General features: G+C 31.5%; 1 protein-coding gene across 6 annotated transcripts in view; it reads left to right on the top strand.

Moving 5' to 3' along the window:
• LOC129802186 (beta-arrestin-1) overlaps positions 1-15,677 on the top strand; it is a 76,764-nt gene extending 61,087 nt beyond the window's left edge. The window contains exons 5-9 of one of the 6 annotated variants that reach the window (XM_055847815.1): positions 4,480-4,620; positions 5,223-5,366; positions 14,908-15,000; positions 15,091-15,276; positions 15,397-15,677. In XM_055847815.1, coding sequence (XP_055703790.1) covers positions 4,480-4,620; positions 5,223-5,366; positions 14,908-15,000; positions 15,091-15,276; positions 15,397-15,481 — 649 coding nt within the window. In that variant the 3' untranslated portion in view covers positions 15,482-15,677. Of the gene's footprint in view, positions 1-4,479; positions 4,621-5,222; positions 5,367-14,907; positions 15,001-15,090; positions 15,277-15,393 lie in introns of all 6 variants that reach the window. The other 5 variants (XM_055847814.1, XM_055847818.1, XM_055847819.1 and 2 more) reach the window with 5 other exon arrangements.
• Positions 15,678-16,194: the final 517 nt, after the last annotated feature.

A 16,194-nucleotide genomic window follows, 5' to 3' on the forward strand; every position in this document is an offset into this window, starting at 1 on the left:
AATAAAATGGTGTTTTGACAACATGGATAATTTCCCCATAGCAAACTTTCGCGAAAATTCCATTGGATATTTAGCGTCAAATTCCGCTCATTCCATAGAATTTGACGCTAAATTTCCTCAAAGTCTTCCATGGAATTTTTTCTAGGAAAGGCCATGGAAATTTTGAACAACATACAATGGAAATACAACGACAATTTCCATGGAAGTCTATGGAAGGTTTGTATGGAAAATCAAACGTGAAACGTCTGTGGATTCCACTGGAATTTTCCATGGAATATTCCACAAGTTTTCTTATGAATTTTTTCATAGATTTTGGAATTGGAAAAATCCACTATAAATCCATGGGACTTTCCTTGGAAATATATCATGGAGAATTTCGGTGGAATTTACCAAGGAAAAATACTGGAAAATTCCAAGGAATTTTTCCTTGTGATTTCTTATTCCGCTTTCTTTTGCTATAGGGTATCTAAAAGTGGCAGTTCGCTATCGCTGATTTAGTAAAACTTATTAAAATCCTCGTGATATTTGCTATTTCTTTAATATTCGGAGGTAAAAGCATGAGGTGCATGTGATAACTTCATTTTTCCTCCATTTTATTTAGATGGAAAAATCCTCTATAAATCCATGGGAATTTCCTTGGAACCTATTATGGAAAATTCCTGTCACTGAGAAAAAAGAGGGTGCGATTAACTTGTTTTCCTCATAACTTTAACAATTTTTAGGTGTAAAAATATATCTATATTTTTTAATGTTAATTTTACACATTTTTAAGGGTAAAATTAACATGAAAAGGGTAACTTTAATCCACGATACACCTAAAAAGGGTAATATTTACACCGATTTTGGATCAATACTGCAGGGTAAAATTAACATTTCAGGAATGTTATTTTAACTTTTTCGAATTTTTCTCAGTGGTGGAATTTTTCAAGGAAAAATACTGGAAATTTCCGAGGAATTTTTCGTTTGTTATTCCGCTTTCTTTTGCTATGGAGTGCCATCTGTTGGCAAGGTTACAATAAGAATCCTATGTACCTCGAGTTGATTTAGGCTTACTATAAGAGACATTTCAACTTACAATGAAAATGGTGAGTGCGATAAATCAGCAATTAATTCAGTTATTCTTGGCATCTTCGTTTTGTAACTGCTGACGAAATACCCGGAAATCTATTTAGAGAGAGGATAAATATCAATTTAAGGACATTAAGCTCTACAAATTAAGAGACATAAACAACATTATTATTTCTCATGATGAAGAACTCATTGTTGATTGGAAATTCTACGCATTTGTTGTCAGAATTCAAAGAAACGAGTATTATTTATAATCCTTCGATATTTTTAATTTACTTTATATTAATGAACGTGTCTTTAAGCCAAGAAAAGGTGGGATATTTAAATTTTTGAAAACTAGAGAATTTCGTGAACATTAGCGCTCCTGGCGGTGGTTTTATGAACTCACGATGTTCTGTAGGAAGAGTTAAGTCTTTAGAATTGTTTTTTTTAATGTTGACAGAAAAAGTACATAAGTCTCTATTGATTTTGTTGTATGTATTACTTTTAAGGACAGAGAAATATGATTATCCTTCTAAAATATTCATCATCTTAACCAAGTCAATTCTATTTATTTGGAAAGTTTCCCCTCGGATATTTTACTAACTTTGAATAAACTCAATTTTACTATCAATTTTTCAGCAATTTCTAAACAATTTTCCCACCAATATAGATATTTTTTTATTTGATCGTAAATGATAGATGTCTCGCACTAGTAACTATAGCGAAACTCCTTGATATTTCCTCCTCGGTAATCGTAAAGATGTTGAATATTTTATTTGATTTCTCCTCTCTCTCTTTTGCTGGGAGGAATGTTATATATTCTTCTCGAGGGATGGGTAAAAGTACAATAAAATCAAACTACACGCCATATAAAAAAATAAATCTGCAAGAGAAAGAAGAGATGGCATAAATAAAATTCGATTTCACTGAAATCTTCTCAGGCTTTTTTCTTGATTGCGATAAAATTTATATGCCAAGAGTATACTTGTGAATGCAATAAAGGACGAACTATGTTTTGAGTGAGAGAAAAAAATGGAAGAGAGAAACCTTAAGTCACTTTATTTGATGTTACTTTCTTTATTGTGTTACCATGTTTAGAGGCAACAAAAAAACAGTCCCCTTAATATTCTCTTTCTGGGAGAAAAATTATATTAAAGAGTATTTACCATATTTTTTGGGTGGCCAAATGGCAAAATTTTTATGAATGCATAAGAAATATTTAAAAAAAAATCAATAACAGCAAAAATATTTGGGTAAAATTAAGCATTTAGCACATGGATGTACTAAATGTCGCACTAAAACTTACTACAGGCATTTTCGTTAGAATCAACAAAAATTAAAAAAAAATGTAATGGATTCACTACAGGACTATTTACTCTGTACTAAATCTGTACTAAATATCAGACATGTTCAGAAAACAATATATGATTCACCTTTAGTACAAATCAAAAGACACAGAGGGAAAGTGAAAAAATGAAAAAAAAAATAATTGAAGAAAAACTTTGAACAAAAACAACTGCATTTCTTTATAATTTTTGTGACAATTATTTATCTCCTCCGTGATTTCTGTTTATTATTTTTTAAGATCAAACCGTTTTTAGAACTTATAAAATAAACAAGTTTAATTTTTAATTTTTCATTTTTAATAAGAGTGTACTAAAATTGTAGAATCAGAATATTAAAAAAATAGGCCACGCTCCATACAAATTTGTTATGACTGTAAAGCAATATGTAAAGAAAATATCATTTTCTCCAAGCTTTCCTGTGAACTTTTCGCGATGACCCAAGTGGGCGTGGCATCGTTATATTTCACACACATGTCAGTACTAAATTGGATGTTCCATGAAATTGCGTAAAAAGAGTGTAAACATTTTTCTGTAACATTTTAAAGAACAGTAAAATCGAAATTACAATTTTAGCATTAAAGTTCCATTTTAGTACTGAATCTTAGACATGTTCAAAAAAATCAAATTGGAATATTTTAGCACAATAATTGAAAAGTGATTTAGAACAGACATGCTAAATGTTTTACTTTCAACATGATCTATAAAAAAATATGAAAAGTAAAATACTTAGCACGTGTCTGTACTAAATTACTCCTTAAAAAAATGAATTAATTTTTCCTAAAAAGTGTATAAATCGAATAAGAAAGATAAAAACTAGAAGATAGAAATATTTCTACAGCATTTTGAAGAAATTACAATTTTGATAGAACTTCATTTTTTATTCTAAACTAAATTATTCGTTAATGTTTAGACTCTGATTTAAAATTTTTCTTAACTTGTCTAGGATTTAGTACAAAAATAGCAACATATCAGAATTGTAATTTCGATTTTCCTGTCCTTCAAAATGTTACAGAAATATTTCTATCTTCTAGTTTTTATCTTTCCTTTTCGACTCTTTACACTTTTTAGGAAAAATTAAATCATTTTTGTTAAGGAGTAATTTATTTTACTTTTCATATATTTTTTAGATCATGTTGAAAGTAAAACATTTAGCATGTCTGTTCTAAATCACTTTTTAATTATTGTGCTAAGAGATTCTAATTTGAATTTTTTTGAACATGTCTAAGATTTAGTACAAAAATGGAACTTTAATGTTAAAATCGAAATTTCGATTTTACAATTCTTTAAAATGTTACAGAAACATTTTTACACTCATGGAAAAACCAATTTAGTACAGACATGTGTAAAATTATTTACCCTAAACATTTTAGCACATCTCTGTAGTAAATTATTCCTTGATGCTTAAGATTTGAATTTAAAGGTTTTCTGAACACGCCTAAGATTTAGTACAAAAATGGAACCATGATATCAGAATTGGAATTTTGATTTTGTTGTTCTTCGAAATGTTACAGAAATATATCTACCTTTTGGTTTTTCGGAATTTAAAGGGAAAATAAACTAATTTTTCTCGAGGGATAATTTAGTACAGACATGTGCTAAATGTTTTAACTTCGACATTTTTTTTGAACATATCTAAGATTTAGTACAAAAATGGAACTTTAATGTTAAAATTGAAATTTCGATTTTACTATTCTTTAAAATGTTACAAAAATATTTTTACACTCTTTTTCGCAATTTCATGGAAAATCCAATTTAGTACAGACATGTTATTATTTACCTTAAACATTTTAGCACATATATGTACTAAATTATTCCTTGATGCTGAATTCCTTGAAGATTTTAATTTAAAGGTTTCTGAACACACCTAAAATTTAGTACAAAAATGGAACCATGATATAAGAATTGGAATTTTGACTTTGTTGTTCTTCAAAATGTTACAGAAATATCTCTACCTTTTGGTTTTTCGGAAATTAGTATAGACATGTGCTAAGTGTTTTAACTTTGAAATTTTTTTAGAACATGTTTTTTATAAGGTTTATTGCTCATTTTTTGTCTATTTAATATTCTTTTAAAACAAAATCAGGGATAATGTAGTCAGTCCGGGTTTTACGCTGTCGAAAGTGTATACAGTGAAGCCACTGTTGAAGAACAATAAGGACAAACGAGGATTGGCCCTGGATGGACAATTGAAGCATGAGGACACAAACTTAGCTTCAAGTACACTGTAAGACAGTGAAAGAAAAAAATTAATGCACGCTAAAAAGGGGGTTGGTGGTATATACTAGTGGATATTTTTAGATTTTTTTCTCTCCTTTTTCACTATTTTAAAATTTAAACACAAACACATTTGGTGGTGGTGCTTTTTTTTTGTCTAACTCCTTTAAGGTCATTTAAACTTTCAATAGGAGCAAGTAGCATTGCAGCACAATGCTCAAAAGAGAGCATAAAAAAGGAAAGTAATCAATGTGAAATATTTTCTATTTTCATTTTTGCTCGGGGCTGTTAGCGAACAAAAAAGAAAGAAAAGAAAATAAAAGAAAAGAAAATTGCAAGACATACTGAGCTAAAGTGAAAGAGAAGCTCTAAAAGAAAATGAAGCAATTAAAATTGATTTTCTCCCAGACTGAATGCATCCTGAGTTATGTGGGTATTTTTGTTTTTTCAGGATAAAAACAAGACACAATAAATGATCCATTGATTGGGAAAATTGCAATGGAGAATTTATTTTTAATGAATAAAAAGAAAAAAAAACAAAAAGATAAAGAAAAATAAGATAAGAAGGAAAAATTTTTCTCTTATTCTTCCCTGTTTGTGTCCAATTTAAAGGGAAGGATGTCAAGTAGCACCGGGATTCACATTGTCCAAAGTTTTCCAATTGACACCACTTTTGGCCAATAACAAGGACAAATGGGGTTTGGCACTTGATGGACAACTTAAGCACGAGGATACAAATCTCGCTTCGAGTACCCTGTAAGTCTAAATTTTGTGTAATAATGTTTATGAAAAGATTATTCTTCAAAAAAGAAAAGAGAAGAATCCGCCCCAAAAACTAGGCGAGACAGATTTTAATGAATTATGTTTTGATAAAGAAACATTTTTGTGTGTACGTCTTTTTTTTTGGAAATATCCCACAGCAAAATGCGAAATGTCACACTTTTTCTCAAAATTAACCCATTTCACATTTATTTTTTTATCTTTTTTTTTAATTAAAGATTGCTATCTGGAGGTTTTTTTTTGGTGGGAAACATAGAAAAATTAAATTAAGGAATATATTTAAATATCTTTTCGTATCACAATGGCAATCAATTAATTCAACTTCGTGTATTTTCTTCGTAAAAATGGGAGGGTATTTCAGTGTATACATTTCTGCTACTGTATTTCACGAGTCAGTGTCAGAGTTCTTATCACTTTAATCTTGCACAAAATGTAATATATATTTCCTTTGAGGCACAAAATCACTTTAATGTGGGTTGGACAAATTGGAGACAAAAAGGGTTCATTTTTCGCCATATCATTGTCTTCCTTTCCTTCGTAGAGTTTCATTTTGAAAGTGAAGCGGAAAGTGGGCCAATTTCAATTAGGGGCAGTTTGACACAGTTATAGTCTATCCTAAAAGTTTTTAACTAAGTGGAATTCAACGTTTCTTAGGCGAACTAGGTCTTTCGGATTTAGGACGAGCTAGGCCTTTAGAATTATCACTCCCATGTCCTAAGGAATCAAGTGCAGTGAAGCTCACTAGAGACAATTCGAACCGGTGCGGTGGCAGCCAAAATCCCAAAAGCCAAAATCCCGAATTTTCAAAATCCTAAAAGGGATGAAATTATATGGAGGAAAATGTTTAGAATAATTTCCCAAGACACAGAAGATTTCCCTTTGCCTCCATCAAGCGCGGATACAATCGTGGGAGTAGCTGGGACACTTTTAAGAATTCGGGATTTTGGCTTTCGGGATTTTGGCTCTCGGGATTTTGACCTTGACCCAATTCGAACACCTTTAACGCCAGACAAATTCCTGGTGGCCTAAAAGGGATTTGAACCCGGGTCACTTGACCGCTTGGTAGATTTCAGGCAATTAATATGACAATGACTTTTGTTAAACAAATCAACCACGACGTAATGTATTTTCATAAAATCGTCAAGTAAAGGGATTTCATTAAAAATTCGGTGAATTGCATTTTCGAACTCATTTGATATGACAAAAAAAGCTCGAATGGCATTGTCAGGTTTCGAACTCATGCGTGACAATGCCATGAAAATTACAGAATTCCCCTACAGGATCGAAACGTTAGCTGATAAAAATAAATTGAAGAACAAAAAAAAAATAGACCGAACTCCAATCTTTACTTGCCCTAATCGTGTTATTTCAATAAAGTCTATACTAATGAGTATAACTAAGCACTATACAAAATTTCAAGATAACTTTGTCTTTTAATAAAAATCCTTAAAATCAGAACATAAAAAAGTGTCTCAAACATTCCGGCTCCTCCCTTAGAACAGAAAATATGGCCATTTGAAAATTAAATTTTTGACCCCTTAGGCGTCTTCTATACGGGGGGATTTCGAAATGCACCCCACTGTGCTATGCACCGGTGAGTCACGGGAAATCTCCTCTAGTGGTTCATGCCTGAGATAAATTTTATCCACCCTCTGTTATAAATTCTCCAAGTGTGCTCTAACTAAAATATATAGTCTGGAAGACTTTCTATTTTATTTTGAAACGTTTCAAATTCAAACGTCAATCACACAGTGTTTTACAATCAAAGAATTTGTTATAGAGTGGTAAAGTTAATATTTATGCTTGGTGACGAACACTTTATAAGTAAATGGAGGTGGGGCACCCATTCTCTATCTATATCAAAACCGTCCTACTGCAGGATTTTATGCCAATATTGTTGCTAAATTAAGAAAATATCCTAAGTTTTTATTTTTCTATAAATCAACTTTATTCTATTTAACTCTTTCTTTTTTTCTATTTAATGATGTATAGTTAACAATTCGACCATATTAAGAAGATTAAACGATACATTCAGAAGAGAGATCGATATCGTGTCCCTATTTCACCTGCTTTTCGGCTTTTGATAATTTGAAAATAGATCACGAGAAAAACATCTCTTGAAAAACAAAAAAAATCATTTAAAATCGCTAAAAATGTCAAAATATTTGAAGATAAATAAATGAAGCTTTCGAAGAGGGAGATTTTAAGCTCCAAAAGATAAGCAAAAATTCACCGGTTTAAAGCTCAATGGGGACTTTTGTGTCAAAATGGCGATTTCGAAATAAAATCTCCCCGTTTAGATGCTCCCTTATAGCTTGTGTCAGAGGGTCGGTGAGCTTAAATTCTTTTTTAATCGAAAGGTCTTGGGCCTATATCACTAAAATTTAAGATCGAACGATGCCATAGAGACTGAGTTGTTTAAGAAACCGATAATCCAAACCAAATAAGCTAGATAATTATTAACCGGGCTCCTCATCGTTAATTAGGATGATTCAGATTTGGTTTTCGAACTTTCATTGTGGCAGTACAAACAACAATGGCGCTGAATGATCTAGACGCCGAACAGATGTCGAATATTACAGAAAACATCGAAAAATCAATTATATTGGCCTCAATTCTGGGACCAAGATCAAGATCAAGAAAATTTTGAGATTTTGGTATTCTGAAATCAAAAAATCAAGATCAAGATACAAATCTGTCAAATGTCTTGGAATCTTGAAATCCAAGACACAAACCGTGTGGATATCAAGATTTGCAATTCTGGAACCAATATTTCAAGATTTCAAGACGTCAAATTTCTTGTTTTCTTGAAATAATTCCAAGAACCTCTCGGAGGTGCTTGGAATTTTCAAGATACTAACAATTTTAAGAGTTTCATGCGGAAATTGTTTTTGATGAGGAATATTTCTATAAGAGATGATACAAGAAGAGAAAATGACTATGAAAAATGCTATATTTGGTCTTGTAATTTAATCGTAATGGTACATATTTCTAGATGTATGTTTCGAAGTACAACACCCTGAAAATACCTGCAAAAGAATCACATCTTGAATAAGCATTTTAGGGTTTATCACATGTCACAAGTTTTGTCTGCACTTCTTTTATTCCCGGTTATGGACTGTATTATACTATTTAATACAACATATAATTAATTTTTCTAATTTCTACGGCGAAATTTCAACAAATTCGGCAAAGAAATGAAGATATTTGTCAGAAATTACGTTTCGTTAAGTCTAGAAAATCTTGAAATCTTGGTTCTTAGCTAAGACATTTTATGTTCCATTAATGTTTCGCGTCAGAATATGAAATCTTGATCTTCGAAATATTTGACAGCTTGAAATTTTGATCTTGATCTTGGTCTCAGAATTGAGGCCATTGTTTCATAAATAAATTAATTCAAAATATAAGTGAAGCGATCACTTCATTTATAGAATTCCTACCACTCAAGGGAGTTTTATCCAAAGAAATGGATCACCGATTAGCGATTTCACTCAAATGACGAACTAAAATCTGAAATTATGACCTATTTTGCAGAATTTTCGAAAGTCTTTTTTTCTGTACGGGATAAAAAAGTTGGATAATCGTTGAAAACGCTATATCGACTTTTTGAAGAACGTATCTTGACAAATAGAATTGAATTTGTTCAAAAAACATTTTTTCCTTCTTATGGCCTCTACACATTGGGAGCAATTTTTGTCAAAAATTGCTTTTTTGAAGGAAATTCCCTGCAGCGTTGTAGGGGGAAACGTCAAATTTCTGTCAAAAACGCAAATTTTGACGAAAATTGCTCCCAATGTGTAGACGCCTTTAGTCTACGGACTTATTGACCGACGTGTTTAGTGTCAAAACGTGTAAATCCAAAATTTGAGCGCGATCTGACGAGGTCGGATTTCACCTTGGCGTCAAAGTGTTAAACTGCCCCACGTTCCACTATTTCGTATTATAATAATCTGGGATATGTAATCGGGTAAACGGAGTAAAAACGGTCAGTGATGAGGAAATCAGTAGGACTTTGTTTTATCCTATTCAAACACCATTGACAATCATTTTCGGGATATCTCAACTTTCTCAATTATTTTCCCAAAGCTTCCATGAATTTTTCGCCTATTTTCGCATTTTCACAGAGGGTTTACTTCTCTTCTCAGAATTGGGGTTTCATGAGGGAAAATTTCCAAGAGGGATCGAAGAAACCCTTTTTTGAAAGACGAAGATTTAGGAAAGGAAGCTTTCTCGGGTTCTTGGTACAAATTATAGAGTATATGAACGACAGAGCGAAAAATCACGAAAGAAAATCAAATCCCTAATAATACTGTTGGAAAATCCTTTTTCTATCAATTGAATAATTCAATTTTGTTCAATTATCGATGATTTCTATTTTTTTTTTATTTGTTTTGCGTAAGTTTTCTGTCACTGAAATACTTTTTTTTGGTGTTATGAATTTCACAAAAATATAGGTCTCGCAATTCTGTCGATGGACCGTATAGGTAATGATGATATAACATTTGCGCATTATATTATTTAATCGTCTCTTTATTTTAAAACTAATTGGCATGCAATTGACAGCAATCACTTAACTTTTCACATTTTTGTCACAACAATAAAAACACCAGAATTTATCCAATTGTACAGTGCATGTTTATATAGAGTTATAACTTACGATTGGTGATGAATTCCATTCAATTTCAATGATTAAATGGTATTTATTAATTGTCAATGACATTATACTTTTCATTCACGGGGAGCTATCTGGTGAAACACTGGCAATTGTATCAAGTGTTTCTTGATAATTATTTGTTGAAATATTGATGTCACAAAGAAAGAATAAAAATTAACAAATAAATTGAATAAAATTCCGTAGAATAAAATACAGACGAAAGAAGAAATAATGAAAATTGTAAAGTTTTCTTGTTAATGAATGGAATTCATACATATTTTTTTTGGTAGATATTCAATAAAACGATAAAATATTCATTATAATTGAATATTTCTCCATAATTCACATTACAAATGTTGAAATATTCAATTTCTTCCTAATTGCGTTATTAGAGATGATACTCTGAATTGATTTTGTTATAATTGGATTAAATTGTTTCAATTAAAATTGAATTTTGCTTTAACTTCTGTTTTTTTTTTAATGTAAAGTGAGATTTTATATCTCACAAAGGAATTTTATTTATAAATTTTCGTGATTTTGTATTATACTTTTGATGTATCGTATTATTGAATTTTAGATTTTATGGCACGTTTTAGTTAAGTCTCGGTAAATCATTTTTGAATAAATTAGAAGGTGAAAAGGAGTAATTTTAGAAGAGGTTAGAGCTCCTCTAAAGTAGACAAATCGCACAATTGCAATAGAACAAGCATAACTCACGTAAAAAAAATTTAAGGTCGTTCAATGGACCTTTCAATTTATTATTGCTAAAGTTATTTAAGGAGTTAACTCTTTCCAGACCGCAGCATATGCTGCAAGCCAATTTCACAATTTTTTAATCAAAAATATCTAAGCTCAGGAATTAATTGAGGTCCTACAAAAAATATCTTACATTTAAATACATTTAAATAATTAAAAAACACTGTTTTTCACTGAATATTCATATGCTGCTTTGGGTACTCAGAGTCTCAAAAGAGACGAAAGAGTTAATGTATTTTATAAAAATATATTTCAACTTTCAAAAATTTTCTTTGGAAAATCTTAAAAATTCAGCAGTTTGGACCTAATTTTCAGTGATTCCTTTTGAAAAGTGGCGGAAAAGCGGCCTAGGCTTTGCGAAGTGTTTGAACTCATAACTTAGGTCCCATACCTCAAAAGAACTAATGCATCATTTACCGTTTACCGATTGTCAGCCGAATTAAACCGATTCATAAATCACTCAAAAGTTCCTCCAAATTAAGAATAATAAACTTGGTTTCTGGAAAAAAAATTACTTGTCGGTACTGAAGGAAATTTGAGGAACCAAAGAAGTGGTCGAAATTGCAAGCTGGCCGAAATTTCGTGCAGTTACTCTATATGCAGCTCAAATAAATTTGTCAACAAATTTTTCTGGAAATGACACATGAAAGATCATTTAATTCTAAATTAAATAAGACTTTATTTACAGTAATCGGGCAATAAGTTTTTTTTTGTTAGCTTCCGACAAAATTGGAAAAATGGGAAGTGGAGAAAACGCACCTTAATGTTTTCAATGCTCCCCCAAGAAGCAAAAAAACTGCCTTATATAACTGAGACTTACTCCCTGGACACACTTACGACTTAAGCCAAAAGACGGCTTAACGTAATTTTAATCAAAATAGTGATTATATTACATTTCCGTCAGTTTATCACTAATCCGTCTCTCGGCTTAAGCCCAGAAATGGCTTAGTTTGTGAGAAACTGATGGGAATTTAGTCAAATTATTATTTTGATTATAATTCCGTTAAGGCCGGCTTCATACTAGAGGTTTAGCCCAGTTCCCAAATGTCTCAATATCTTAAATTGCGAACAATTTTATTGCTTTTTGAGAGCCTAATAGGTCATTTGTTCCTAACAATCCAATCATAAGTTAATTTTTTTTTTTCAAAAAATCGTAATTGATAAAAGAAAATTTGAGTAGTTAAGCCATACAGCTAAACCTTAGGTCTGAAGCCCGTATAAGTCTTAGCTATGTGGCTTAACTTCTCTAATTTGCTATCAGTCTAGGTTTTTGGGAAAATTTTGACTTAGAATTAGACATTGAGAGCAAATTGTCCATAAGATTTTCAAAAACCGGTAAAATTGGTTCCAATTAAGGGTTTTGGGACCTTCAGGAACTGGACTAAACCTCTAATCTGAAGCTTAAAGTGGTCTTCTGACAAAAAGTGGAATCTCTGACAAAATTGTCCATTTTTCAAATGAAAAATGTAATTCGCAAGGAAATTCGAATTCCAAGTCAAACAACAGATCATTATTAATATTAACGGGTTCAAGAGTAAAATTTTCAAAAATTACCGATTTTTTTTATTTAATTGTTTTGGTTGTTCTGGTAAAATATATTATTATTTTACAATATATTAATCATGAAAAATAATTGAAATGACACGAAGACTACCCAGAATGAGTAAAATAGTCGATTTCTGCGAATTAAGCGAAATTGATAAAGAAGCAGACTTCAACAGTGATGATCAGTTCCCTAATTCGTCCTTTAATGCCCCAGACCGTGAAATAAAACCAGAAGATGAGCAATGTATTTCAAAGGACCTTGAAATTATACAAGAAGGTGATGTTTTCATAGCTGATCTGTGACCTATTCGGTAAAAATCAGTCTTATTGAAACACCTTGAGCTTCATTAACGTCTAATTATAAAAATTAGAAACGTTTTTTTCCTAAAAATTATCATTTCTTAGATAATCATACAACATTCATCAATAAAAAACGTTTAAAATTTATTTATTTTACTATTTGTTCACTATTTTTCAATTAAAATATTTCAGTCTTTTTATGTCTTAACCTTTAAGGACGAGAAGCTCAAAAATTGAGGGTCAAAAAAATGATTTTTTCTAACTTTTTAGAGCAAAATACAACTTTAGAAGGCCTAGGATAAGTTTCTATTTTGGGTCACCGGTGACCCAATCGTCCTTAAAGGGTTAAACCCTAGTGCCCGGTGAGTGGCCTTCAAAGTTGAAGCCAATTTCTTACTTTCACATACAAATGCGTATGAAAATTTTTCTGCACTCGTGACCGTTACACGATATATGTCAAAATTGAGGTGAGCCTTGTGTACAAGAATCTGAGCCTTGTAAAGAGGGATAAATATGCTATATATCTCTCTAAATGCGTTCTTTTTCTGAGAAGTGTAAGCTGAGTTTCTGATCAATTTGTGAGTTGGCTTCAAACAGCTCCATATAAAAAACACTTCGCCGGGGGCTAGGTTAAACCGATATGACCGCCTCCAGGCGGTCTTTACCTTTTTCCACCTGGCGCCCAAATGGAAGGAGATAATGAAGAATGGATGGTTTTTTTGAGTTCAGTGGACCATTAATTACCCTAGATAAAATTATTTAACTACTTTTTTGCATATTAAAGAAAACACTATTAGAGTGTTAACGTGAATTAACAAAATTTTCAATGAATATTTAATAATATTTCTTAAAAATATTGAGGAGAGATTGTTAGTACGAGTGTTAGTAGGGGAAAGCACTTCCTTCGAACGTTCATATCTTCGAATAATGTGAATTTTCTTTAAGTTCTTTAATAAAATGCTCGCCGTATTTCGTTAATTTACGCATATTCATTGCAATTCTTACGCAAATATTCCATTACCGTGTTACCTTATCTCAGAGGTGTGCAAGAACTATTGAAACCGAACAAACGTAAAAAACGCTACCAGAAAAAACTTATTTTGACGTTTATTCGGTTTCAACGGTTCTTGCACACCTCTGCCTTACCTCATACTCGGTGGCACTAAGTGAAAATAATATAAGAAAATTGAAGGAATAAAACGAAAATTCGATAAACGATGAGCACAAAAAACTGTAAGAGAAATTATTCGTACAGTTTTTTGCTCACCGTTTATCGCATTTTCGTTTTATTTCTTCAATTTTCTTATATTATTTTCACCTAGTGCCACCGTGTTTGAGATAAGGTAATACGGTAATCGAGAATTTTCATAACGGCGTTATCACACTCGCACATTAAAATTTTAATGTGATTCACATTAATTGTCGCTTGTGAGCGTCCAAATATGTTATTTGTGTCTTTGAGTCACTGAATATTTGGGGTTTTTCTATTTATTGATAAAGAAGTGGATTTGGCCTGCAAAAATAAGTTTAAATTTACCTAAAGCATAAATATTTTTCACATTAAAAAATTAAAGAGAAAATCGCATTAATTTTTCGCATTAATGCTATAAATCAATTTATATCAAATTTTGCGGGCCAAGTCTACCTTTTTATCAACAAATAGATCAAATTTTGAATATAAAATTATTCAAACATACAAATTACACATTTGGACTCTCACCAGCGACAATTAATGTGTAATCATATTAAAATTTTAATGTGCAAGTGTGATAACACAGTAAGAATTGCAATGAAAATGCGTAAATTAACGAAATACGGTGAGCATTTTACTGTCAATGTGATTCTGCCCTAAATGTAAGATCTTTTACTGATCTTGCTTATCGGTTTCATATTTATTGCTGATTTTTGGTCCACGAAAACTGTCTCGTCGTTAAAGGGTTAAAAGATTTGATGGGTTTTTTTTTAATAAAGTTTTAAGGGAGATTGTCCGCCTTTCTGCTTTGTCCGCAAATAAACTTTGCGAGGCTGTTAAAAGAATTGAATTGAAAAGAACTTGAGGTAGCAACGTTACTGAAAGTTGAATAAAATTCCTAAAGGAATGTAACAAAGTAAAAAGAGATTAGTAAAAATCGAGTTATGCTGCTTCTATTGGAATTGTGCGATGTGGTAGAGAGTGGAAGAGAAAATTGAATAAAGGTGTCTAACGTGACGTTTTCTCCTCTAAAATTCTCTTGTTTTTGCCACTTTACCTGAACTTTACAGAATTGCTGATCCCACACAGAGGGAGAACTTGGGGATTATTGTGCAGTACAAGGTGAAGGTGAAACTGTGCATAGGTGGCCCCATACTTGGCGGGTGAGGACTTTTTTTTTTAGAAGAAGAATATTGCCATTTGTGTCAATGGGGTTTTAACTATTCTCCTTTTGGGTATTTTTCATTCAAAAGGGATTTGGTGGCTGAATTACCGTTTATTCTTATGCATCCGAAGCCAGAGGAAGAGGACGTTAATCCCATCCTCACGAGTCGATCACCCAATAAAGGTGACAGAGCATCCCATAGTCAGGGAGCCACGAATAATTCTGAGAATGTCGACGCAGAAGTTCCAACAACAAATCTCATTCAATTGGATGGGTAAGTTTACTTTTGGATATTATTGACATCGGAAGTATAATTCAATTAATTGAATGTTTCTTCATCTTGTCTCTTGTCCTTACTGTGTATTTTTTTTTCTTTCGTGGTGAAAACAAGCAGGGATGATGTTGGTGGTGCAGATGATGATATAATATTTGAAGATTTTGCCAGATTACGACTTAAAGGCGCCGAAACGGAAGCCTAAATTTATTTAAGTTATTCACTTTAAAAGTAAACAAGAAAAAAAACAATACACCGAAAAGTTCTCGTAAAAAGAAATAATGTTCTTTTTTTAGAAGAAGAAGAAAAAAAAAACAAAGTTGAAATAACGCGGAAATATACCATTTATACATCAATTTTTTTTTAAATAAATGTAGAGAAAATGAAACGACACAATATACAAGAAAAAAAAATGAAGTTGTTAAATGTCGAATGCAGAAACTTAATAATAAAACTATATTACAAATATTTGGATATTTGAAAGAACAAAATAATGATTCAAAAAAATGAGCATGAACTATTAAAAAAAAAAATAATATCTTAGTAAATATTGCTACACTTTTTGCGCGAGACACAGTTATTTACAAAAATAAAAATAAAGGAATGCTGCACAGAAAATACTAAAGACGGAAATTAAATGCGAATTTTTAGTACTCCTTTTTTGACAGATGGAAAACTTTGAAAGCTCGAATGTGAAAGATTTTTACAGGATGAAGAGAAATAACCAAAATTAAACGTCATGGGAAAAGGTTTTCTACGAGGAAATTTTAAAAAAGATTTTTTTCTAATGAGACGGGTCGTTAAGACGGCGGCAGACTCAAATTTTAAGGGTGAAAAATTTCGCCTAGAATTGACAAGAATACATTTTAAAAAAAAGGTCTTTGAAAGCTCCCCAAAGGTCTCTATAAAATTGGCAAA

This window comes from Phlebotomus papatasi, chromosome 2 (genome assembly GCF_024763615.1).
Source record: "Phlebotomus papatasi isolate M1 chromosome 2, Ppap_2.1, whole genome shotgun sequence".
In the NCBI taxonomy this organism is placed as follows: Eukaryota; Metazoa; Arthropoda; class Insecta; order Diptera; family Psychodidae; genus Phlebotomus; species Phlebotomus papatasi.